General features: G+C 36.9%; 2 protein-coding genes and 2 long non-coding RNA genes across 4 annotated transcripts; 2 read left to right on the forward strand and 2 right to left on the reverse strand.

Moving 5' to 3' along the window:
• Positions 1 to 4,292: 4,292 nt before the first annotated feature.
• On the reverse strand, positions 4,293 to 5,511 carry LOC125197496 (uncharacterized). The gene is made up of 4 exons (XR_007172077.2): positions 5,410 to 5,511; positions 5,245 to 5,300; positions 4,647 to 4,688; positions 4,293 to 4,545 (listed from the first exon to the last, which is right to left on the reverse strand). It is a non-coding gene; the product is annotated as an uncharacterized LOC125197496 (long non-coding RNA).
• LOC125194887 (protein BREAST CANCER SUSCEPTIBILITY 2 homolog B-like) lies at positions 5,474 to 11,701 on the forward strand. The gene is made up of 19 exons (XM_048093104.2): positions 5,474 to 5,743; positions 5,831 to 5,986; positions 6,400 to 7,416; positions 7,492 to 7,613; positions 7,708 to 7,862; positions 8,170 to 8,292; positions 8,369 to 8,563; positions 8,660 to 8,741; positions 8,837 to 8,887; positions 8,969 to 9,044; positions 9,142 to 9,253; positions 9,320 to 9,391; positions 9,847 to 10,042; positions 10,118 to 10,297; positions 10,516 to 10,658; positions 10,747 to 10,809; positions 10,913 to 11,123; positions 11,219 to 11,386; positions 11,483 to 11,701. The coding sequence occupies exons 1-19, from the start codon at positions 5,599 to 5,601 to the stop codon at positions 11,537 to 11,539; spliced, it is 3,324 nt and encodes a 1,107-aa protein (XP_047949061.2). The 5' UTR covers positions 5,474 to 5,598; the 3' UTR covers positions 11,540 to 11,701.
• Positions 11,702 to 13,805: 2,104 nt separating this feature from the next.
• On the reverse strand, positions 13,806 to 16,269 carry TBL35 (TRICHOME BIREFRINGENCE-LIKE 35). Its single transcript, XM_048090089.2, has 6 exons — positions 15,977 to 16,269; positions 15,411 to 15,696; positions 15,050 to 15,221; positions 14,771 to 14,967; positions 14,541 to 14,693; positions 13,806 to 14,258 (listed from the first exon to the last, which is right to left on the reverse strand). Exons 1-6 carry the CDS (start codon positions 16,185 to 16,187, stop codon positions 13,928 to 13,930), a joined length of 1,350 nt encoding a protein of 449 aa, XP_047946046.2. The 5' UTR covers positions 16,188 to 16,269; the 3' UTR covers positions 13,806 to 13,927.
• Positions 16,270 to 21,514: 5,245 nt separating this feature from the next.
• LOC148930668 (uncharacterized) lies at positions 21,515 to 22,369 on the forward strand. The gene is made up of 2 exons (XR_016136282.1): positions 21,515 to 22,067; positions 22,141 to 22,369. It is a non-coding gene; the product is annotated as an uncharacterized LOC148930668 (long non-coding RNA).
• Positions 22,370 to 23,083: the final 714 nt, after the last annotated feature.

Here is a 23,083-nt window from a genome sequence, read left to right on the forward strand (position 1 = left end):
AAGCTACCTCCATTCTATGATTGTCTATATTTATCATCAAACAGCAATATCTCTACACAAAAATACTTCGTTTCAATTTCAAATTAAATTTACATCCACACTTAATTTTACAAGAAATAAAAGGAAAAAACCAAAAAAACTTTTGCAGTTGAAAATCCCACTATAAGATTGGAATTGAATGAAACCAACCAACTTGGCGTTGCTTTTGGTCAGCTTCCATTATCTTTTGAAGAGCTGTACTATATATGTACAAAGTAATACTACTATCTAACTAATGCATGCGATTTTGTAATTGAGCTTAATATTTGCCACATAACTGAATTAAGGGTAGGAAATTTGGTTCCTGGTGTTTCAAACTTTTTATTTGAGTAATTAATTCGAGACTCTTGTGCAATGCAAATTAATTATTTGTGTGTTTATACTTTATAGGATGTCTAACTAATTCAATAAATTTTGTAGAGCCTACCGCTATAATAGGATTGAAAAAATTGGCCTATAGATTATGAGTATGATATTAATTCAACCCACTTTGTGTTCGAGTAAGATTAATTTTATTTTCGAACTTATCAATATATTGCAGCAATCTGTTGACAGTCCATCTACAGAAAATAATCTAAAATTAACTTGATCTTTCACTAATTAGAACATTTCATTTCGCAATGTTTACCTTCTTTTTTATTGATTTCCCATAAATTTGCTTCACATACGGTACACGCTTGAAGTAATGTAGAACGTTGAATAAATGAATTTGACTTTGAAAATTTTATTAAATTATGAAAAATCTTTTCCACCTTTAGTTTGAAGTTTTTAGCAAAATAGGAAAATGACCCCTACCTTTAATTCATGTGACATGTATATTGATTCCCAACATTTTCATTTTGCACAAAGATAGAATTTGTGCAATTCCGCAGTCGTTTTCAATCTACTTGGTATTTTATGTAAGATAATATTTGGTCAGTATGAAAAGATGCTAACAAATTGAGGGCGCCGATTAGTCTGTGTTGAAATTATGGTTGTATCTAAGGCCATTGCACGAGAGTTTATAAGCCCATCTTTTTGTTAATGATGAAATTATAATAGTACTGGTCGCTAGATCCCACAAGGAAATCATGCAACTCTCACCTTGATGCGAACAAAATCAATTTAACAAATTTCACATATAAGGGAAAAGAAAGAACTGAAATCATGATTAAACTACTCTTCTTGTTATCCATTGATTTTAATAGAATCACATGATATCTTCCATTGTATCAGAGTAAGTCATCGACCGTGTGTTAAAACTTTAACTGATCCAACAATATAGCTAGACAAAAAGAATGATGATTGACTCAACACTCTATATCTCTGAGCTTTAAATATGGTTCAGTTCAATTGAGGGCTTGTCCAGCCTGATCGTACTATTGATGTTCAAATGTTATTTTCAATGATAGCTATATTTGGTATCACACGGTTGAGAGAGTGAATTAAAATATTTTTCGATTTCATTTATTGTTATAGTAAAAGTTAAGATTGTACTAGTTCATATAGTGATTATCATGGTGTTTATTATACTCCATTCTTTCCGAGTTAGATGTCATACTCGAGTGATGAATTTTAGGAAATGTTATTTTCTGTTAAGCGAAAAGAGAAAATATTTTTATATATTAATGTGGGAGGGAACTTTTTTCAGAAATGGAAATACAACTACTTTTGTGAGACAATTTAAAAATAAAGTGTGATATCTACTTTGACATCTACCTTGAGATGGGTGAGTAGAATTGTTTAACTTAATCTCAACGATTAAAAATAAAGAACAAAGGATTTAGATGTTTCTAAATTTTTATCAGTTATTTTCTAACTATTTTAAAATGAGGTATGCCACATGAGGAGAACTCAGTGTAGACATTCCAAAGAAGTTGGTCCAAGTAGTACTAACTTGGGCTACACAAATTGGGCCGTTTTGTTGGTTTCTCTCAATATCCTCTACATGGAATCGACAGACAGAACTCGAGAGATTTCAACGAGTTTTGAAAGGTTCCGTTTCAATTTTCATAACCGAAGAAAGCTTAGCCTGTTTTGTTTTAAATTGTCTGTTTCTATTTCCATGTTGCGGTTTTCAATTTGAATTGAATGAAAATAAACCATCAATATTTAAATTATTTACTATGAATAGGCGAACTATCAAACTTAAGAAATTCAAGTCACGCATTTAACTAAAGCTTCTTGTGTGCTGGTTTCAAATGTCACAATCAAGGTTCAAAAACTTGAAGATCCCTAAATATTTTGCTAAAATCTATACTCATAGGCGAGTTTTGACGCGCTTTTGAATTTTCATAAGTTTCGGGTATGCATTTAGATAGTTATAAGTATTGGGCAAGAATGTAATAAATCTTCCATAAATAATTATATATATATTAACTACCAACAAACCTCTACACATTCTCATGACACGTAACATATAAGTTTACGTGAATATTTTAAAAGATTATATGGCCAATCAACATTTTTCAACAGTTATAAACTAATTAAAATTATTTAATTCAGGCAGCCATTAAAATGTAACGGCTATACAATAATTAAAATTGTTTACTTTAGGTCATCATTAAAAAAATATGACTGCCACAAAATAAAAATTGTGGAAACTGACTAATTACACTAAATAATATGGCAATTACTACTGATACAAATCGAACGCCAAAAGCAGGCATTTAGCATTTAAACTAGCATTTAAACGAATTCTTTCTATTGTTGCAAAATTTATTTTTGACTTTATTATAACATAATGACAAAAATAGTGGCAGCTGCCGTTATAAATCCATAATGACGGATGGTTACTACATGAACTAACCTCTATAAATATAAGCTCAAAAACTTACTCAACAAATCATTAGAGGTGTACAGAGCAGTAAAACCGCATGAGGCTCAACTCCGTCACTACCATCCACTCCATAATGTGCAGAAACGAGGAAGATTCTCAAACATGTAGAAACAAGGAATTGATAATAAAAAAAAAATGGCGCAACTACGCATAGCTCCCTATGGGAAGACTTGTCTAAAGAACGTAATATCGGTGGTGGTGGTACAACTACAAACATAGAAGCCGTGCGGAGAAGTAGCCCAGAAGTCATGCGGAGGGAGTTGCCTAGAAGCGGGGAAAGAGAAAGAGAGAGGGCGGCAGGTTGGATTAGCGGTGGAGAGAGGGCTTTGAGGCAAAGAAGAGATTCCGAGAATGAGGATGTTCTATTTAGTTTTGAAATTTGAGATTTCATTTTTTTGAAATAAGACTAATTAAATGGGTGAAATATTGATTGATTGACAATTAAGGGATGCATATTCATTCTTAATTTATGGATTTGACGTGATTATGAGCAATTTAAGTACTATGTCCCATGCATAAATATATTTTGAATTTTTATCATTCCAAAAAATAATTAATAAGATATTGTAATAGAAATCTTATTAATTGCTTAATAAGATTAATTATGTTGCAAGTCAAATAGCCAAACGGAGAATTTAAATGGGAAAATAATGATACGCCCTAAAATAGGGTGGCGGTTGAAATTATGAGAGCAACAATAAAGAATTCAAAATTAGTTAAGCGGAAATTACCTCAAGATGCTAAAGTGGCAATAAGATCCAGATTAATTGACGAAGTATTAAAGTAATTGCGATTAAAATCTAAATAAATGTGTGACAATTGTGATAACGCTATTGTGCAAATAAAAATTATAAATATAATTGAAAAAATTGATTACTTTTTTTTCATTTCTTTTTCTTTTGAGATACACATTGACACCTCTAAATAAAGTGTGACAAATGATTACTATGAAATGACAAAGTAAGTGATAATAAAATGAAAATGGAATTACGATTTTCATGTTGATTCCAATTCTATATATGAATAAAATGTAAATTAATTTATTTTAATTTACAAAAATTGTGTAATTTTATTGAATGGTGAATAATAAATTATATGTTTAATATATATTAATAAGCAAATTTTATTATATTTAATGACCTTAAATTTTAATTTTTAAAATAAATATAAATATAAATACTTTGTTTTAATTTATCAAGATATTAAAAAAAATATGCACGTATTTTCTTTTTTGCTAAATTATCTGATCAATATTAGTCTATTTATAATTTCGAAAGTTGTTTCATTTATATTTTTATAATAATATGTTTATTTTAAACATTATGATTTAGGTTTCATATGATATTTTTTTCCATTTCATAAAATTATTTTACATAATGAAATAAGTAAGTATGAAGAAAAATGGATGATGCACGGGTGTGATACTAGTTTGACATAAAAGCAAACACGATTTTTTAGAAATCCACATTCAAGGCAAAATGACATTGCCATATGCAATCAATATTACATAATAGAATCCTGCAAAGTTTACAGGTTACCAAACATCAATCAGCAAAAAGATGGCACGTTCGAAAGGTACCAATCCAATTCAACACAAAAATCAGGTCTCATTTCTTGCCACTTTTCTTCAAGCCAGAACCTCCAAATGATCCTTTCTGCTGAGCCTTTGCCCTTAGCTCCTTAAGAGCCTGTAACGAAGATGTCATCGTCATAAGTTGAAACACTAGAAAAGGAATCAAGGCTTTTATAATCCACAGAAAGGCAGTAGTATTGAGAAAATTTGTTTTACCTTCTCTTCTTCCTTCTTCTTTTGAATGTTAGCCATGTCCGTCTGAAGAAAATCAATCAATATTATAATTTCGGAAGAAAAAAGGGCCAACCCAACATAAGAAACACAAAGAATATTCAAAACGAGCAAGAAGGTAACCATGTTTAGGTTTTTTCGTTCCCCTAGGATTTTCATATCTTATATTCCAGGGAAGGAAAAAAGGATAATGTGTTTCAAATGATGGGCTACGTTTCTCAATGTCTGTGTTGTTGTTTCAATTTTCTTAATCACAGTTCCACAGATTCACATTGCTGAATCCAAGATTTCAACAAGAAAAAGGCAGAGGAATTGGTTTATCGAGATTCAACATTATGCACGCAACAATCAGAAATCAAAGATAACAATCTTTAATGTCTAAGTAAATCAAGTGTAAATATAAATTCATAGTTTGAGTTCAGGCAGCTGGATCGAGAATCAACTAGTATAATCGGAACTCAATTTTCCAGTTTTCAGCGAAGCCACAATTCGTTCCCAATACTGACACCGGGCCTTAAACCCCAATCAAAGAGGCCTATACCCTTAATCAAAACATCGAAAAATAAAAGGCAGAATCCAGTACCTCGTCGTATTCCTTCTTCTCAGCCTTAGGCTGCTTCAGGGGCTTAGCTTTGCCTCCTGTTCAGCCCAATTAAACAGATTTCAGAACAAATAGATAGCTTTTTTCATCCAGCGCAAAGCCGATAATTAGGATCAAATTCAACAACACTTAAAGATGATTGATTACCTTGCTTGCTAGACATGGTCGAATTCTAGGGTTAGGGCTCGCTGTAATACAGAAATATGATAATTGGGGTATTTATGGGCTTGGAAAGTTCCCCAAATTGACCATTATACCCTTCTAAACTCGAATAGTGTGCTCGCATTTCTATTTGGAATTGAAAAACACAGAACCCTAGCTAGGTGTCGCCTGAGAATGTCGACGTGGCGGATATTTCCCGACGATCGAAACGATTTCCGATGGGAAAACGCCGTTCAACAGCTCCGATTGGAAGAATTCTCTCCCGCTGTGGCTGAAGACTCTCGTCGCTTTCCTTCCATGGCGGATCTATTGCTTCTAGGCATGTCCATATTTCCATTTCATTTAAAAATTCATCCGAGTATGTCTGAACCTGACAATCAGCAGCTGTCCTTCCTGGAAAATGTAGGTTCTTCGAAGTTATTGGAGAATAGGAAGAGCAATGTGGAGGAGGAGCAGCCGACTTTCCGAACGGGGTTGGGGAAATCTGTGGAGGTGAAGCACTCGTCAATCGCCAGAGCACGTTCTGTTCTTGGTGACCTGGATTACACGTTGATTGATTCTGGTATAGATTTTTCATTTTTCAGAATAATGTTTTGTTTGTTTGGTGAATGAACTTACTGTGGCTGGTGATTATTGAGTTAAATGCATGATCATTGACTAGGCAGCTGAATTTTAGCTACTGTAGAAATAGATCTTTGAAATGCCATTTCATGTATCAGATGGTGGTGGCATGGATATTGCGTTTGGTTGCTCTGTCTTACATGTAACTTGTAAAGTAATGCTGTAGTGTCACAATATGTCATTTATTATATTTAAGTGTAGCCTCACTTAGATTGATTTTCCCCTGCAATGCAAATCTGAAGTGGTTTTGAATTTGTGCTGTCAAATAAAGAGTGGTTCTTGAGAAACTTATATGGGGTTGTGGTCAAATAATTATGAAGGTAATAAATGGCATGCCTCTCATACTTCATGCAGGCCACTTGGATGGGAGAGAAAAGGTATCTGTGTTTCATAGTGCATCAGAAAATGATGTTCATATGAAAAATTCCATGTTTCAGACGGGATTAGGAAAAACAGTCAGTATATCGTCCGCTGGCTTACTTAGGGCAAAAACTCTGTTAGGCCTAGATGGAAATTGTGATCAAGAACAGAGACAGAAACAATCAATTTCTTCTGAGCTCCTTTCTTCAGCCAATCCATCTCATTTGGACACCCAGAAACTGAGTAAATTGAATTTCAGTAGTTCCACCAAGGCGGGGGCATATCCTAGAGTGAAGTCTAGTACTCATCCAAATGAATCCATGAATTTTCCGGAATGCATGACTGCTGCTGCTTCTGAACTTCCACAAGTCAAATTTCAAACTGCTGGGGGAAGATCCATATCAGTTTCCAGTGATGCATTGCAACGAGCTAAAAACTTGCTAGGAAACCTTGAGGTTGATTCATTTTTAAATGAAGCAAGCACAGCCAATCCACTGTTCTCAGTAATTGATGGAAAACCAAGTTGTTTATCTAATAAAAAAGATGACTTTACTTCACCGTTTCTACACCACCAAGCAATAGAAAATGGTGGTCAGCCCTTGAGAAATTTTTCATCCTCCCCTAGTTCAAGTTCGTACAAGAGAAACTCATTTGGTAAGTCTGAGAGGCTACAACCAGGAAATAACTTGATTGCACAGTTTGATGCGGAGGCAGCAGGCAACTCTTGTAAAAGGCATTATAATGGATTTACTGGAGAGAGAAAGCCCCCTAAGAAAAAATCATGCTCAAACATGGATGGTTTGGAATTTGCAATTCTGCCAAAGAGTGATCCCTCAAAGGGGTCATCCAATACAGCTTTGGTGGATATATCAAATACTATGAATATAGATAATAAGCAATATTCTGTAGAGAAGAAAAGACTTCGAGGGATTAGTTCTGTTTCTCCATTCAAGAAGCCTCGCAGTTCATTTGTCACCCCGTTAAAGAAAACTAACTTGTCAGATACTAATGGTAATGTATCAAAGGCTTAAACCTCTTCCCTAAACAAATCCCTTTTCTGCTGTTCTAAATATGTATTACCTCTAGTTTTGTCTAGGCCGGCACCAAAAGAGTCCCCGTGCAAACAAAGGGTTTCCTTGAGATACCCTTCTCAGCGTCTGCGGGTTTATCTTAAAGAATACTTTTCACAGCCTCCACTGCAAGAAAAGGTAAAAGATACATATTCAATTTCTTGTCTCTTTTTAAGTGCTTTTCTTTTTTATTTGCAATTGATATATCTTACAATGTTCCCTACCAAATTAGTTGGGTAACTTGCCAGAATATGTGAAGAGTATGAACCCAGTTGCTGCTGAAAGTTTTACAATACGGAATGAAACATCTTCAGAATGTATTGGGCCTGAGGCTTTCTACACAATGCTATTGCAGTCAGGAGCTTCTATCCAACACATGACCAAAGAGTATTGTCACTCTCTTGCTATGAAAATTTTAAACCTAGATCGATTTGCATTTTGGGAAACTTTGGAGTGTACTGAAACCTGATGTTTGGCCATCACTATTGTTCTAGTATGGAGTTTGTGCTCATGTGCACAGTAGTAATTTATGTGTTATTAAAATTGTAGTTTCTTCCAACTATTGCACAACTTTCAAGTTACACATATTGAGCAACATTTTAATGTAATCAATAATAGACTATAATGGTAATACAAATGTTTATCCTTACAAAGCTTTCAGCTTTTCTTTTATTTATTCAGTCTACATTTATAGGTGGGTCACAAATCACTATAAGTGGATCATATGGAAATTGACCTCCTATGAAAGAAGCTATGCTGAAAAGTTTTCTGGAAAACTGTTGACCGTCTCTAGTGTGCTTGAGGAATTACTGTACAGGTATGGACGGTTAATTGTGCAATTTGTTTTTTTATTGTCCGTAGTGTATGAAAAATGATCATATAGTGACTTGTAGGTATGAAAGAGAAGTAAATCACGGACATAGATCCTTAATCAAAAAAATGTTAGATGGTGATGTACCACCTTCTTCAATGATGGTACTTTGCGTTTCCTCTGTCTGTGAAGATCACGACCCACAGTGTGGAAATCAGTCTGTTCCCCAGGAAGGTGGCTATGTTAATGCGTCAAGAATAGAGTTGACTGATGGATGGTAAAGAGATCTTCACATCTATGTTTCTGTGTGTATATCTCCTTTACTTTCCATTTTACAAATTTGTTATAAGACGAGTAACCAAAGAATTATTAGGTATGCTGTGAAAGCTCTGTTGGATGAACAGCTATCCCAGAAACTTGCTTCAAAGAAATTGTTTCTGGGCCAGAAGATCAGGGTAGATTATCCTTCCATGGAGTCATAATATTTCATGCCATATCAAAAAGTTGGTCAATATTTCCTGGTTCTTACAGTTTGTATTGTCTTCTGAAGATATGGGGAGCCAAACTGTGTGGGTGGCTTGGGCCTGTTTCACCCTTTCAGGTTTATACATTGTCTGAGGTTTTGTTTAGCCTGATACTCTTTGTTGTACTGTTTTTTAAGTAGTGCTGAATTACTTTTCAGGCATCATCGACTACAAGTTTGTTATTGCACATAAATGGTACTTACAGATGTCATTGGGCTGAAAGATTAGGACTATGTAAGCATTTTCCATCTGATTGTACTTCATTTGGTTACTTAGAACATCTTTGCACTTTATCTTGTTGTTTTAAGCATTGGATTCCTTTGTTTCTCAGGCAAGCGTGCTGGTGATCCATTGGCATTCAGATGCATCAAGGGTAATGGAGGGGTGGTCCCCAGCACTTTGGTGAGGGTCACAAGGACCTATCCAGTTCTTTATAGGGAGAGGTAACCTTATGTTTTGATCATATATTTTCTGAAAATAGGGTCTGAGAGGAATAGTATATCATCCAGGTTGAGTAATGGAAGTTTTGTCGTGAGGTCTGAGAGGTTGGAGGCTAAAGCTCTGCAGTCATTCAACCAGAGGTGATGCTTCCCTTCTCAATTTTGGTTGATCATTGATTTCAGTACTTCCTCCGTCTCACAATAAGAGTCACATTTTGTCATTTCAGTCCGTTCACAATAAGAGTTACATTTCTCTTTTATCGTCAATGGTAAGTAGGTCCCACATTCCACTAACTCACTTCACTCTCATTTTATTATAAAACCAATATAAAAAAGTAGGCCCCATATTCCACTAACTTTTCCAACCCACTATTCTTTACATTTCTTAAAACCCGTGCCCACACCAAATGTAACTTCTATTGTAGGATGGAGGGAGTATAATATAAGGTGAACTAAAAATTTACCCCTTGTCACTCTAGGTGCAGGAGCCACTATTTTCTAATGTGTTTACTATATAAGTTTGATTGTTCTTTTACCATGTTAAATAAGTGGATGAGTTGTTAATATCCATATTTGAGTTAATTTTTTGGCTTCAGGCGTGATCTTGTTGCTGAAGGAATCATGTCCTCGTTTCAAAGGGAAACAGAATTTGATGTTGGGGATGACCATGAACTTGAAGAGGGGGCCAAACTTATGAAGTTACTTGAAACTGCTGCTGAGCCAGAGGTTCTCATGGCTGGGATGAGCTCAAAAGAACTAGCTGCTTTTGCTTCTTACAAAGCTAAGCTGCAGGTATGACAGGATGTGTTGTTAACTCAATGGTTGGATCCTGTAAGAATTCTAATATGTTTTTATGTGATCATCAAGGCAATGAGGCTGTCAGAAATCCAAAAAGCGATTGAGAAAGCTGTGCAGGATGCTGGGCTTGGGGAGAGAGAGACCACTCCATTTTTGCGTCTTAAAGTGGTCGGTTTGATGAAAAAGGGTCAACAAGAGTGCAGTCCACTGAAAGGCTTGGTTACTATATGGAATCCAACTCAGAAACAGGTGTTTTTTCACGATGCTTCATGACAAATGTTATTCTGATGATGAAATACTGTTGCCCCTAGAAAAAAAATATCAGGAAACTTCTTGTTTTTTATCCTCAATGCTATTCCAACATATTTAATACCCACACGAATACTAGTTTCTTCACATATTAATGTTATCCATGGTATAATTTTTGCTAAGCCTCTTAGGGATATTTGTTAATTGTTATTTTGTAGACAATGGAGCTGCAAGAAGGGCAGGCATATGCTGTTGGAGGTCTTGTACCATCTAGCTCCGATTCAGGCATCCTTTACCTACAAACAAGAGGGTCAACTAGTGATTGGTTACCATTGTCCCACAGGATAATTGAACAATTTGAGTAAGCGGCTGTAGAGATGTACATTTATTTCTGCATGTTTGTGAGAAACAAATCGAATCAGTGAATGATCCATTACTGGTTCTTGAAGGTCATTTTTCGTCCCACGTTCATCAACTACAATATCATGTTTGGGAAGAGTTCCTCTCTCCAGGTAAGTCTTGCGCAGGTGATATCATTGAACTGCTTGTGATTCTGAAATTTCGCATCTCCTTGAGCTTTTAGTCACCCAATATTGCCTGCATGGATTTGCACAGTGAGTTTGACATGGTGGCTCTCGTTGTGTATGTGGGAGAGGTGTATAGACAAGGTCACCAGCAAAGGCAGTGGGTATTTGTGACCGATGAATCTGCAGCTGAGCTTTTCTTGGAGGGATCACCAGATGTACTACTGGCCATCAACTTTTGCTTACCCTACGTTGAATTTGATTCATCTGTGCCAATGAACTCCAGTGTTGCTGGATCCGTGGCAAGTCTAGTTTGATACCAACTTCCTTTTCATAAATTCTTTTGAATCAATTAGTTTTAAGCTTTATTCAAGAATAATTTTGTTCTTGATTACAGGTGGGATTCTCTAATCTCACGAAGAGACCAAGAGATCAAGTAAATGGCTTGTGGGTTGCTGAAGCTACAGAAAATTCAGATTATTTTCTTAGTTACGATAATGGAGTTCGCAGGCATCTAAAAGATGCTGCTGCCTCAGTCGCAAAGTGGGCAACTCCCCCGAACCCGGTAAGCCACTTCCAAACATGGACTTACTAAATATTACTACATCATACCCTCCATTCATCTGCATAACATCTCCTTTATGTAAATTTGTAAGTGCAGATAATCGAGAAGCTCAAGGAAAGAGTTCTTTCCATAATCAGAAAATCCAAAACTTAGATGCTGACACGATCTATTTAAGCTCTTTGATGTAGTATTGATTTTTAATGCTGCATGCAAATATATATGCTAGTAGCTGAGATCTAGTGTATGATTTTGGGATGTCTGTTTTTGAACTGGTTACTAGATCAAAAGCTTATAAATATGTGGTTAATTTCAGTAGTTAAAACCAGTAAAATACAAAGACACAGTCACTCACACTGATACCTTTTACTAAGTTTCCTCTACCATGAAAACAAAAGGTATAAAAAATAGTAAAAATTTGAGGAACAGGTTTTGAATCAAACAATACTTGTTATACTTTTCTTGTTCCTTTGTATATATCTCTGATGCAAATAGAGTTTAAGAGTGGGAGAGAGAGAGATTAGTAGCAAGAAGTAGAAATGGTGCATCAAAACCACCAAGGAGCGGGTGAGAGAAGCTCACAACCTCTTCAAAGGTTTGACAAGGAGAAAATGCTGACATTAATTGGCTGACGACGAGAATGAAGAAGAGGACGATGAAGGGGAAGGTCACCTCTCTTGCTCTCTAGCTTTGCACAGTTTTCCGTGAATATATGTTATATCTAAAAATGACCTCCGTGTTTTGGTTTTGTGTTTTAAATTAAGATACAGTTTTACATAGATCACTAACTCAGAATTATGATCTAAACAAGAATTGATCTTGACACAATGTGGGCTGAATTCTAACCAAGTGATTTTGCCAATATGTTGGTCAATAAAAATGCATCATATACTGATGTCATTAGTTAGTTTTTAGGTTATTTTATAAAATCCAAATTTGAGATCATTATAGGTCATTGACCTAAAAACTAACTTGCAACGAATTATGTCCAAAAATGATCTCTGTGTTTTGTATTAAGATTGAATTTTTCATAGATTACAACTCTATCTATATCTTAAATTTCGTGTCCAAAAGAAATCTATCACTAGCTATAGGGCGGTGAGATTAATTATCAAGATTTTGGCTAGAGTCACTTGCGTTTATAAGTAATTCTCGTCTGTAATTTATTAAATCTTAGTATGTCGCAATTTTTAGAATTATTTCCCAGCATGGAAGAAGAACATCGTTATATCTGTTATTTTATCTCTAATGACAAGGACGGTTCAACAATCGTCGCAACAATGCTGTATTATTTAGATTCAGTTAGTTGAATAAAAATATAAATTGGCTTAATGGAAAGATTAACCCAACTAACAACAAGTATATAATAATAGTATTCATTTGTATTATAGACGAATAAAATAGAAAAGAGAAAGAGAGTAAAGTATTCACTTGTTTTATTCTTAAAAAAAAGGAAATAACTCAACTTTGTTGGTACATCCCAAAAATGAATATGACTCAACATAATTAGGATAGAGAGACTATATAATAATAGTATTCATTTGTAGATGATACGGAGATAAAGAGAGGTGAAAGAAATTGGTGAAAATGCAAGGAATGAAAGTAAGCATAGGTTAAACTAAAGTCAAACTATTTCTAAAAACCCGTGCTAGTTAAATATGAGACATTTATTCATGGACGGGGGGAGTTTTAATGGCGTATCCGCTAATCGGGACAGGTTGGGTAATATCCAAAATATGGTTTGACACCCATAGTTACATGGCCTAAATTTTGTTCGATATGAAACTTATATGTATATAAGTAGGGTATAGGTAGGGTTGGTTTAATTGAGTATTTACGGATATTCGATCCGAAAATCAGATACATGAATACAAAAAAAGCTTATTAGTGCAAAAAAAAAAAAAACCTAATTATCTGGCTCTCAACAACCATGTAATTGGGTTTGTTTGCTTGCATGTACTATAGTTGTTGAGTACTATGTTTTAATATCATATAAGATAAGTTTTGAGTGCCAAATGTTGTATCTGTTTCCTTTGGTTCATGTACTATTGATCATTTACTACTGAAGTCAACATTTCTTCTTATGACCTGTTTCTCCGATCTGCACAAGACACTCTTGTGAATGATATTTCATTAAATTTGGAATCTTTGTTTATTAAAGCTTTCTTCAATATAAAACGATAATGTATCTCAATTATTGAAAATTTAACCCAAAATAGAAAAATATGAAAATAAGAAAAGCAAAAAGAAGAAATCGAAGATAAAGATACAAGATAACAATTCAAAAATTTCTGTCCAAAACTATAGTAGGACATTTTAAAAAACCACACATTAATTAATGCTTTCACCATACTACCTAACATATTGATACACATTTACCATAAGTTCAAAATCTCATATAAATCAGTAAATAACTGCTCACTAACCCACAATCAATCTGTATACTCCATAACTGCTTCAAGATTCCTTCAACTACACAATTTCTTGAAATTTACATATTTGCAAAAGCAAAAGTAAAACCAACAATCATGCCCAAAGAAGTTGTTACAAAAACTGGAATAGCAGCTCGTTCCAGACATCTGGAACCCCAGGCAGGCACCAGTGGATGCAGTCGGAGTAGCTAGCAGGGTTCGACTTTTTCTCAGGCTCCAAAGGCTCCCAAAACTTACGGTAAATTGTGGGATGACCGTCTTTCCTGTACTCGGAGAGCTGAGTGATGTTAAGTACCGTAACCTTTGAACTGACCCGGGCCAGCATCTTCTCGACCATTCTCATCGTGGGCAGGTCCGAGCCAGTTCCCCAGTATCTCTCGTCGTTTATAGGCTGCTTCTCGTTGTAACAGTTGCCTTCACTTCCGGCCTCCCACTCGTACTTCCTGTGAAGAATGTTGCACAGCTTTTACTCGATAAAAAAAGTAATGTGCCCTATCAAGCTTGATATTTGGTTTTACTTTTTGGCGATGAGAAATTGAAAGCATATATATTTGGTATTATTGATGAGATCATGCATGATATATATTTCAAAATATGAAATGAATTGAAGGAAAAGGTACATATAGCTCACAAACACTACACCAGAAACAGGTAAATGCAAAACACAATAGTATTTCATAAGCAAGCAATCCACATTAAGGTAAAGTTGGCGAGAGAGTGCTCACCCGAGATGTGTAGGCGACATTGTGACGAAGAAAACCTTCTTTTTTAGGGGATCAACGTGAGATGCCACCCAATCAGCCCATGTTTCCATGGCCAACTCCATGCCTCCAAGGCCAGTAATTTCTTCACAAGCTCCACTTTCATCATTGCTCCATCTAAAACAAGATTTCAAATGAGTGAGACACATACATTTTCCCCACCTCTCATTCTAGAGTTCTTGGATTCTACTTACAACAGCTTCACCGGGCCCTGTCTCCACCACAGATATGAATTAAAAACCAGTATATCTGCCTGCTCCCATCGCGATGAGTGCCTGAGAATTGCATCAGGGCGCAGTATTCTCTCATTTCTGCGGTGATCAACTGCATCGTCGGAGTTAGATTCCACAAGAAGAGGCGCCCAAAGGAACTCGATAGTGGCATTGTAGTTCTGTCGAAGACATAGCACAAAATTCATATTTAGAACCACATGATGAGTTCTTGCATCTTTTCCATATGGTCAGTCAATGTACCTCTGCTCGAAAGATTGTGAGTTCAGAATTGGGCGTGATGGACTGCTTATCTGGTGGAATCACAGACTGCATCAAACACAGCATTGATATCCACTGCCCTCGATTGAGTGAATCGCCTACAAACATCAATCTCTTCCCCCTCAATTTATCCCACATTTTGACTGCATCCCACCTACATTCACATAAACAAGAATTATAGTACTCCTAAAACACTGTCTTCTACATATGCACGTACAAACACTCTCATCGAATCAACTAATGCAAGAATTGCACATATAATGTAGAAACACACTCACCAAAGCTACTAATACAAAGCATAGAATACAGTCACAAAATCTAGTAATACAAGAAAACGAATCACCTCTTCATATTGCAGTTCTGTGGCTGCCATCTCCAGAACTGATACCCCAAGTCTTGCCTCCCATGCTTGTGGCAAGCCAATTGATCGGACATGTACGGACAATGAGACTCATTGTACAATGGATACGAAACATTGTCAAAAATCCACTTTCCAGAGAAGAAATCACAACCTTCCACCTCAGACACCGCCCTCCGACCACCAGATTCCTCCCCAAGGACGGCTGAAACAGCTCTCCGGCCACTATACCTCACAGTGGAAGCGCATGTAGTAAACTTATCTAAGCCCACTACAGCAAAGCCATACGTTTCAGATCAATTCAAGCTTCCACTCAACCATCCCAAAATCCCCACATAAAACCAAGAATTAGTGCTGTTCAAGTAGAGTAATGACATCAAAACATCAAGAAAATGCATAATTACAACACAAAAGATAAAATAAGTTCAAGAATCCCAAAAATCCACAAACGAATACGACTAAAAATTAAGAATTTCAGAGCAATAACATCAAGATTTCCAAGAAAGAGCACAAAAAATCAAGAATTTATAGGTGTTGAAGTAGTAGAAGACCTGGAGGCTTATTTGAAAGATTAAAAATACGGGAAGGCGTGGAAGAGAGCAAAGAAGCATTCTGTCTGTGCTTTTGGCCATTTCGAGCTTGGTGTTGATGAATTACTCGAATACTGGACTCACTCCGAAAAATTGAAAATGCTATGCAAACAAAGAAGGCGAGCGCGATGAGAGGGAAATGTTTTTTCTTTTTCTGCCATCGTTGCTGCATATTTTCTACTGTAGTTTGAAGGTTTTAGATCAGCCGACAGCGACGAGGAATTAAATGGGGAAATAACTAAGAAGGATTTGGTAATTTAATTAGCAAGTCCGACAATCCTACTCTATCTGACCACACAGATTTTCAGTTATTAAATATTAGTATTAGCGCTTAATTATGGTGCCATTGTTTATTCCGTTAAGGTAACACTAACATCAATAATTGTGCGAAAAATGAGAGAATCAATACTTTTTTGTCAAAGGCGAGAGACAATTGAGTGAACTACTAGAAGGGGTGTCGAAACGGATATGGGTACCCAAATCCGATTTTGCGGGTATCCGTATTTGAAAACTTCAATATTATACTATCAAATCTCGACCCGTATAATTAAATGGGTAATCCCATTCCTATACCCGCAGCGGGTATCCCAAACCCGCAGTTGCGGGTACCCATACCCGCAAACATAATTTGAATTGTGTATCATATTATTCAATGGTATTATGCTTTTAGTTTTCGCTTATCATTAATGCTAGTTATCTAATACAATAATTTTATGTATATGTTTGAAATTATATAATGAATTATGGGATTGTTGCTAGTTGATACATTATGATTTTAAATTTGTATTTTTTTACTTTGTTGTATTTTAAATCCAAACAGTTCAATGCTAGTTGCTACACTATAATTTTTAAATTTGTATTTTAAATATAATGCAAATCCAAATTTCAAATAAGCAAATACTATGATAGAAACATCAAGCATGTCTAAAATTAAATCACCGTTCAAAAATTTAATATAAAATAAAAAATAATTCACTTTCATAAAAAGTCTAAATATATATAACCTCAACTAAAAGTCTAAATATTTTAAATCTCTATTCTAAAGACACGAAACTAATAAATTTCACTTTCATCAATCTTGCAATCATTCATTTGGCAGCGGATAAATAATTGGAAATAAAGTGTATAATCGGGGAGTATACATAGATTTGAAACTAATTAACTAAAATAAAATGTTTGAAAATCCTAACCCTAAAAATAACGGGTATTATCGGGTTTAACGTACCCGCCAAAATTTAAAACAAACTACCCGATCCCGCCCCGTTTCCCATTGTCGTCGGGTAACGGGTACCCGCTACCCGGCGGGTGGCGGGTCGGGTTGAGGGTTTCCCGATACCCGCTACCCGTTTCGACACCCCTAACTACTAGCATAAAACAAAATTCCACTCCCTATATGTGCAATTAGCAGTCCCAATTTTTAACGGGCACTAGGGTATCCACTATAGTTAGTCGGGCAAGCCATAAAATTTGGCCAAGTCACAAAACTTGGCCGGGCCACCAAAAAACTTATTCACACTATAGTGGACAAGTCCAAGCCACCAAATGAATTATTTTTTTTCATTTTGTGTAGAATTTTGTGTAGAATTGGAGATAAATTGAAAAAAGTGGAGATTAGAATAGGATAAAAAAATAGGAAAAAATGAGTATATTTATAGAATTAAGAAAATAAAAAAAAAATGAAAATAGGGAGAGTCGCGGCTCTCGGCCGCTGCAATAGGGGAGCCGCGGCCGGGCCGCCGGTGTGGCGCTCTCGTGGGCACCCCCCCGCCACCAATCTCCATAATCTCCATGGCTCTCACTATAGGGAAACGGCGGGGCCACGACCAAGCCACGAGCCGCGACTCTTCTATAGTGGATAGAGTGTCCACTATAGGAGAGCCGCAGCTCGTGGCTCGGTCGTGGCCCGGCCGCGGCTCCCTATAGTGAGTGAGGGCCATGGGTTTTCGTGGCGGGGGGGGGGGGGGGGAGGGGTGCCCAGGAGAGCTCCACACCGGCGGCTCAGCCGCGGCTCCCCCTATTTTAATATATATATATATATATATAGTTGCATTATCCACAAATCCACTCTTAAAGACCGAACCACCGAACCATACCAAATTAGGGTTTTTAGATCTAATTTTTTGTGGATGAGATACACAAATTTATAAATTATTTTCGCCTTCATCACGAGCCTATTTTAATTCATCCGAAGGTAAATAAGTCATACTAACATGTTACGAAGATTTAACTTCATTCCAGAATATATTACTTCATTCCTGAAGGTTTTTACTTCATTCCAATAGGATTATTACTTCATTTCAGTACGTAAATGCGGTTTCGCCGTCGCGTGCCATTCTTCTCTCTACAATATTTATCACCACCTCCACGGCGATGATATGGTTTAATAAACACATGGAATAATATAATAAATTATTGGAATGAAGTATGTGTAGAAGCATTTGAAATCCTACTAGAATGAAGTAAAAATCTTATACAATGAAGTAATAATGTTTCTGAATGAAGTACTAAACCCACTTGAATAAATTGCATTTTAAAATGTTAATCAAGTAAAAACCCAAGTCAATGAATTTGAATGAAGCATATGGTGAATCGTTTCAAAACCTACTGGAAACAAGTAAAAACATGTTGTAGTTTCAAGGTATTACGTACAGAATGAAGTAATAAACCTATACAATGAAGTAAAATGGGTTTGTAATGAAGCAAAAAAAATTTACACAGCAACACATCTCATCAAAAACACTAGATCTAATAGCCCAGATTTGGTCTCTAGTTCGGTCTTTAAGAAGGGTTCGACATTGATCACAACTCTATATATATATATATATATATAGGGATGTATTCAAATCCTTTTCATATCTTTTGTCCTTTTGTCCTTCTTAATCCTAGCCCACGATTTTGTCATCTGACGGTTAGATTAATGCCACGTGTCATTTAATAATGCACATTTTCATTCTAATAATGCACAGCGGCTAATAATGCAACATTATAGACTAATAATGCACATTTTCATTCTAATAATGCACATCGGCTAATAATGCAACATTATAGACTAATAATGCATTGATCACAACCATCCAATTCAAGGATCCAAGGGCTGAGATTAAGAAGGAAATAGGACACTTAGGGTGCAAAGGAGCCTAACGCACCCCTATATATATATATATATACAAGGATGTGTTAAAATGACAACCCATCTTAAAATAACACCATACCACTATTCTTAGCCAATCATTTGTACACGTGGATGGATAATCAGCTGCCATGTGGCAATCATAAAAAATTCGCAAGGGTAAATTTACGCGGACTGCAACACATCCAATGTCACGACCACAACTCCCTAGTGCTAGTGAGCGTAGCTATTTCGCGACTAAACAATTCTCAGTAATCAAGGAACAACAATAAAAAGGATGAAATCACTTAAATCAATAGTATCAAAGGCATATGGGTACATAGTCAAAACGTGTTCAGAGTATCAAGACTAAGTTCATAGCTTTCTAGCACATAATTCTAGATTTGCAGCGGAAGAGTCCAAGACAAAATAGCACGTATGAAGACATGCTACTTTGGGCTACCTAACTACTTATTTAAAAATCTTGTCCCAACACCTTCGCCTGCTCGTCCACGTTCAACCTGCACATTTGAAAAATAACATGCAGGGCTGAGTATTTGATATACTCAGTGGGCACATTGCCAAAAATGGTTATATCTTTAATTGTCAATGCCACAGTTGAGTGATCACGGGGTTTTACTTAAAAGACCCGAGTCACTAAAATACTTTTCCTTTAGTAAAGATTTGATTGCGCAATCACATAACATAGATATACCATATCTGAAACTGATGTGAACCGGGAATGTGGCCACATTCCACGACGGTCACTGGACCGGCCAACTCCTTTGTTAGCTCACGGTCCCCTCATGTGTACACTAGTCCGAGTAGGGTTTGCGGCCCTACTGGGACCCGAATTCGATTTAACTAAATTGGCATAGCCAAGCAGATAGGTAATCATAAAACAAAACATGGCATGACAATATACTTGAGCAAAGATTCACATTTTCATACTGAAATCACGTTTTGAAAGAATGCCCACCTCAAAAGCTAAAGCTCCTTCCGAAATTTCCTTAACTTGGTCTTAGATGACGTTCGAAGACGTCCCTTTAGGAAATAAAATGATACTTAATTAGATTTTGAGATATCCGTTAAGCTTAAACATGGATGCATCCTAAGTGCGTGATCATTTTATTCTTCCTTTAAATTTTCTAGAAGAGTTCTAGAATTCTTGAATATTAATTAAATCAGTAGATTTAATTAAATTAGAAAAATTATTCGCCTAACTTGAGGGTGTTTCCTCCTAAGCCATTCATTTAAGTACTAAAAATTTGGCTCGAGGTCTATTCATCGTTAAAGCATCACAATTTCATAAAATTAATCATTTGAGCTCTCATTCTAAATTCCGGAAAGAAAATTCAGACTTATCCTCGTGGAAATAAATTGCGGACCATTAATTATTAAATCCATAATATAGTAAGGCCCATGATTTAATTAGATTCCTCACACCTACTTTAATTTAATTAGTGGCCCAAATAAAATGCTTGCACCACTAACCCATCTTATTGATTAAATTGAGGCCCAAAACAAAAGTAAAGAGAGGCCCAATTGGAAAAAGAAAACAAAGGAGAAGCCCTAATTACTCCACAAAAACAATCGGCCCTCCCTCATTCCTAATTCCCTAATTCGAAACCCTAAACGGAGAGAGAGCTCGGCGGCGCCTCCTCGACTTCCGCCGCTAGCTGCTCCGGTCGGCGCCTCCCTTGCGCCGCCGGGGACTTGATGCTTCTCCCTCACCATCCTCGGTCTCACTCTCTTCTTAGAACAACCATCCCCAAATCAAAACACATCCAACCCTAATCTCTCCTCCCTCTTCTCTCTCGGCGGTAACGCCACCTCGCCCGTCGCCAACGCCGCCATCCGTCACTGCCGCTTCGCGGCCGCTCTCATCCTCGGCTGCCCGACGAGCAGGGCTGCCGCCCGCCGCGTTGTTCGGCGCCGCTCAGCCCATCTCCGCCTCATTCCTCGTCTTATCCGGCGATTCGCCGCTGCCCTCTTCACCTCAGGAGCTTAGGCTCGCCGTGGATGTTCCCGCGGCTGCCCTCGCCTCCAGTTTCAGCGAGTAGTGCCGCCTTACAATCCTCCGTTACCGTCCCGATCGGCAACCCAAGTGCAAATCGTAAAAGCTAAGTCCTTTCACCCCTTTTGTTTATTAGTACTTTGTTCAAGAATTTGGGCAGTAGCTATGTTGGAGACGTTTGATTGTTGTGATTTGAGATTGTGATTTCTGAGATAAGAATTTGCTCACTGGAATGAGCTTGATTTTTGGGCTAAAGTGTTGATTTTGAAACGGTTATAGTTTGCTACTGAAATTTAGCATAAAGGCAGCCTATTATGCTCTTGTTCCATTTATGTGTTAAGTTCTAAGAATGCTACTACTGTCATGAGATTTCTCTAGCAGATTCTACATCCTTGAGCTAGCATGATGTTCTAAACAAGGGCAGAGAGTGTGCTTGTGTTATTTTGATTGTGCTTCCTAAGTTGTGGTGCCTCTATATGATGATATGTAAAGCTATTGGGGAAGGAAGATGGAGGTGTATTACCTCTGGAAAAATCGAAGGAGAGGCTGTCTTTGATGCTTTTCTCCACTTGTTCCACCCTCTACTCTCGGTTTATGCTGAGATTTTGAAGTGTGTGTGAAAGGAAGTTGAATGTGTTGTGGAGGAAATTTTATAGGCAAATTGTGGTGTACTATGGGGAATTAAATGGGGCTGTTGTATCACTTGTTGTTATGCTGCAGAAAATCCCACTTAATGATCCCATTGCCCCTCCTTCTTGGCTGCAATTTGGCATTACATGGGTACCTAGTATTGGCTAGCAATTTGAATCGTTTGATTGTGCAGTGAGCAGGTGGCTGTTGTGCCAAGGGTGTTGCAGGGCTGACTTTCCTCTTATGGTGATTCTTTGGGTCATCTATAACTAAAGAAGGTTGTCTCCATCCCTAAGGTAAGAGTCCCCCTTTTTTTTTCTTTGTTTTCTTTTGTTCCTTAGTAGACAAGAACTGACTTCTACCTTGCAGGTCGAGACAAGCTTGGTTGCCAAGCTGCTGGCTGTCTGGAACAGTTGATACCTCGGCCCACGGCTGACCGGAAAACGGGCCGCGACTATCGGCCCGGGAGGAGAGACCGATTCTATTCGATTAATGCACATTTTATCCTTTCCTTTTCTTGTCTCCTTTATTTGAGGACTTGCTCCATGTAACATATATATATATATATATATATATATATATATATTTTTGTTGTTCATTAGCTAATTTTGTCCTATGTATTGAAGCATTTGAACGTTAGTTGCTCGTTAATTGTTTTCGAAATTTCTATTCGCAAATTCGTGATATTTTACAATGCAAAGTCCAATTGTTTAGTTCATTTGATTACTTTAGCTTTTACTTGCAACTAAAAAGAATTAAATCTCATAACAAGGGCTCGAGTTCCAATAACCCTTCGTGGAAAGAGAACTTACATCCTTAGTTCGACAATAACAAAACGAAAGAAAAGAATTAAGGGTGCACAAAAATTTCGTCCCGAAATTTTGCTTATGCTACTCAAAAAGCTCTGGGTACTTTTCCTTCATCTTGTCTTCCAACTCCCACGTAGCTTCCTCGTAACCGTGATGCTTCCATAAAACTTTCACTGTTACAATAGACTTATTCCTCAATTCCTTGACCTTCCTATCCAAGATTGCCTCTGGCTTCTCTTCATAGCTTAAGTCTGGTTCCAAAACCATCTCCTCTTGGTGGACTATGTGTTTTGGGTCGAACACGTATTTCCTCAATTGAGATACGTGAAAAACATTGTGCACGTTCCCGAAACTCGGCGGGAGCGCCAATCTGTACGCCACAAGACCGACTTCTTCTAGAATCTCGTAGGGTCCGATGAAACGTGGTCTTAGCTTGCCCTTGACGCCAAATCTCGTAATTCCTTTAGACGGGGATACCTTCAGAAAAACTTTGTCTCCCGCCT

This window comes from Salvia hispanica, chromosome 3 (assembly GCF_029641045.1).
Source record: "Salvia hispanica isolate PSC_SH4W2 chromosome 3, Shi_PSC_v1, whole genome shotgun sequence".
NCBI lineage: Eukaryota > Viridiplantae > Streptophyta > Magnoliopsida > Lamiales > Lamiaceae > Salvia > Salvia hispanica.

Bases quoted from the DNA above. Each gene is read 5' to 3' on its own strand.
- TBL35 (XM_048090089.2), bottom strand. From the start codon at position 16,187: ATGCAGCAACGATGGCAGAAAAAGAAAAAACATTTCCCTCTCATCGCG. The intron at 15,697-15,976 runs GTCTTCTACTAC...GCTTTGCTGTAG, and splicing joins TCTTTCAAATAAGCCTCCAG to TGGGCTTAGATAAGTTTACT. The intron at 15,222-15,410 runs GTGATTCGTTTT...ATGTGAATGTAG, and splicing joins CAGAACTGCAATATGAAGAG to GTGGGATGCAGTCAAAATGT.
- LOC125194887 (XM_048093104.2), top strand. From the start codon at position 5,599: ATGTCGACGTGGCGGATATTTCCCGACGATCGAAACGATTTCCGATGG. The intron at 8,293-8,368 runs GTATGGACGGTT...AGTGACTTGTAG, and splicing joins CTTGAGGAATTACTGTACAG to GTATGAAAGAGAAGTAAATC. The intron at 10,043-10,117 runs GTATGACAGGAT...GTGATCATCAAG, and splicing joins CTTACAAAGCTAAGCTGCAG to GCAATGAGGCTGTCAGAAAT.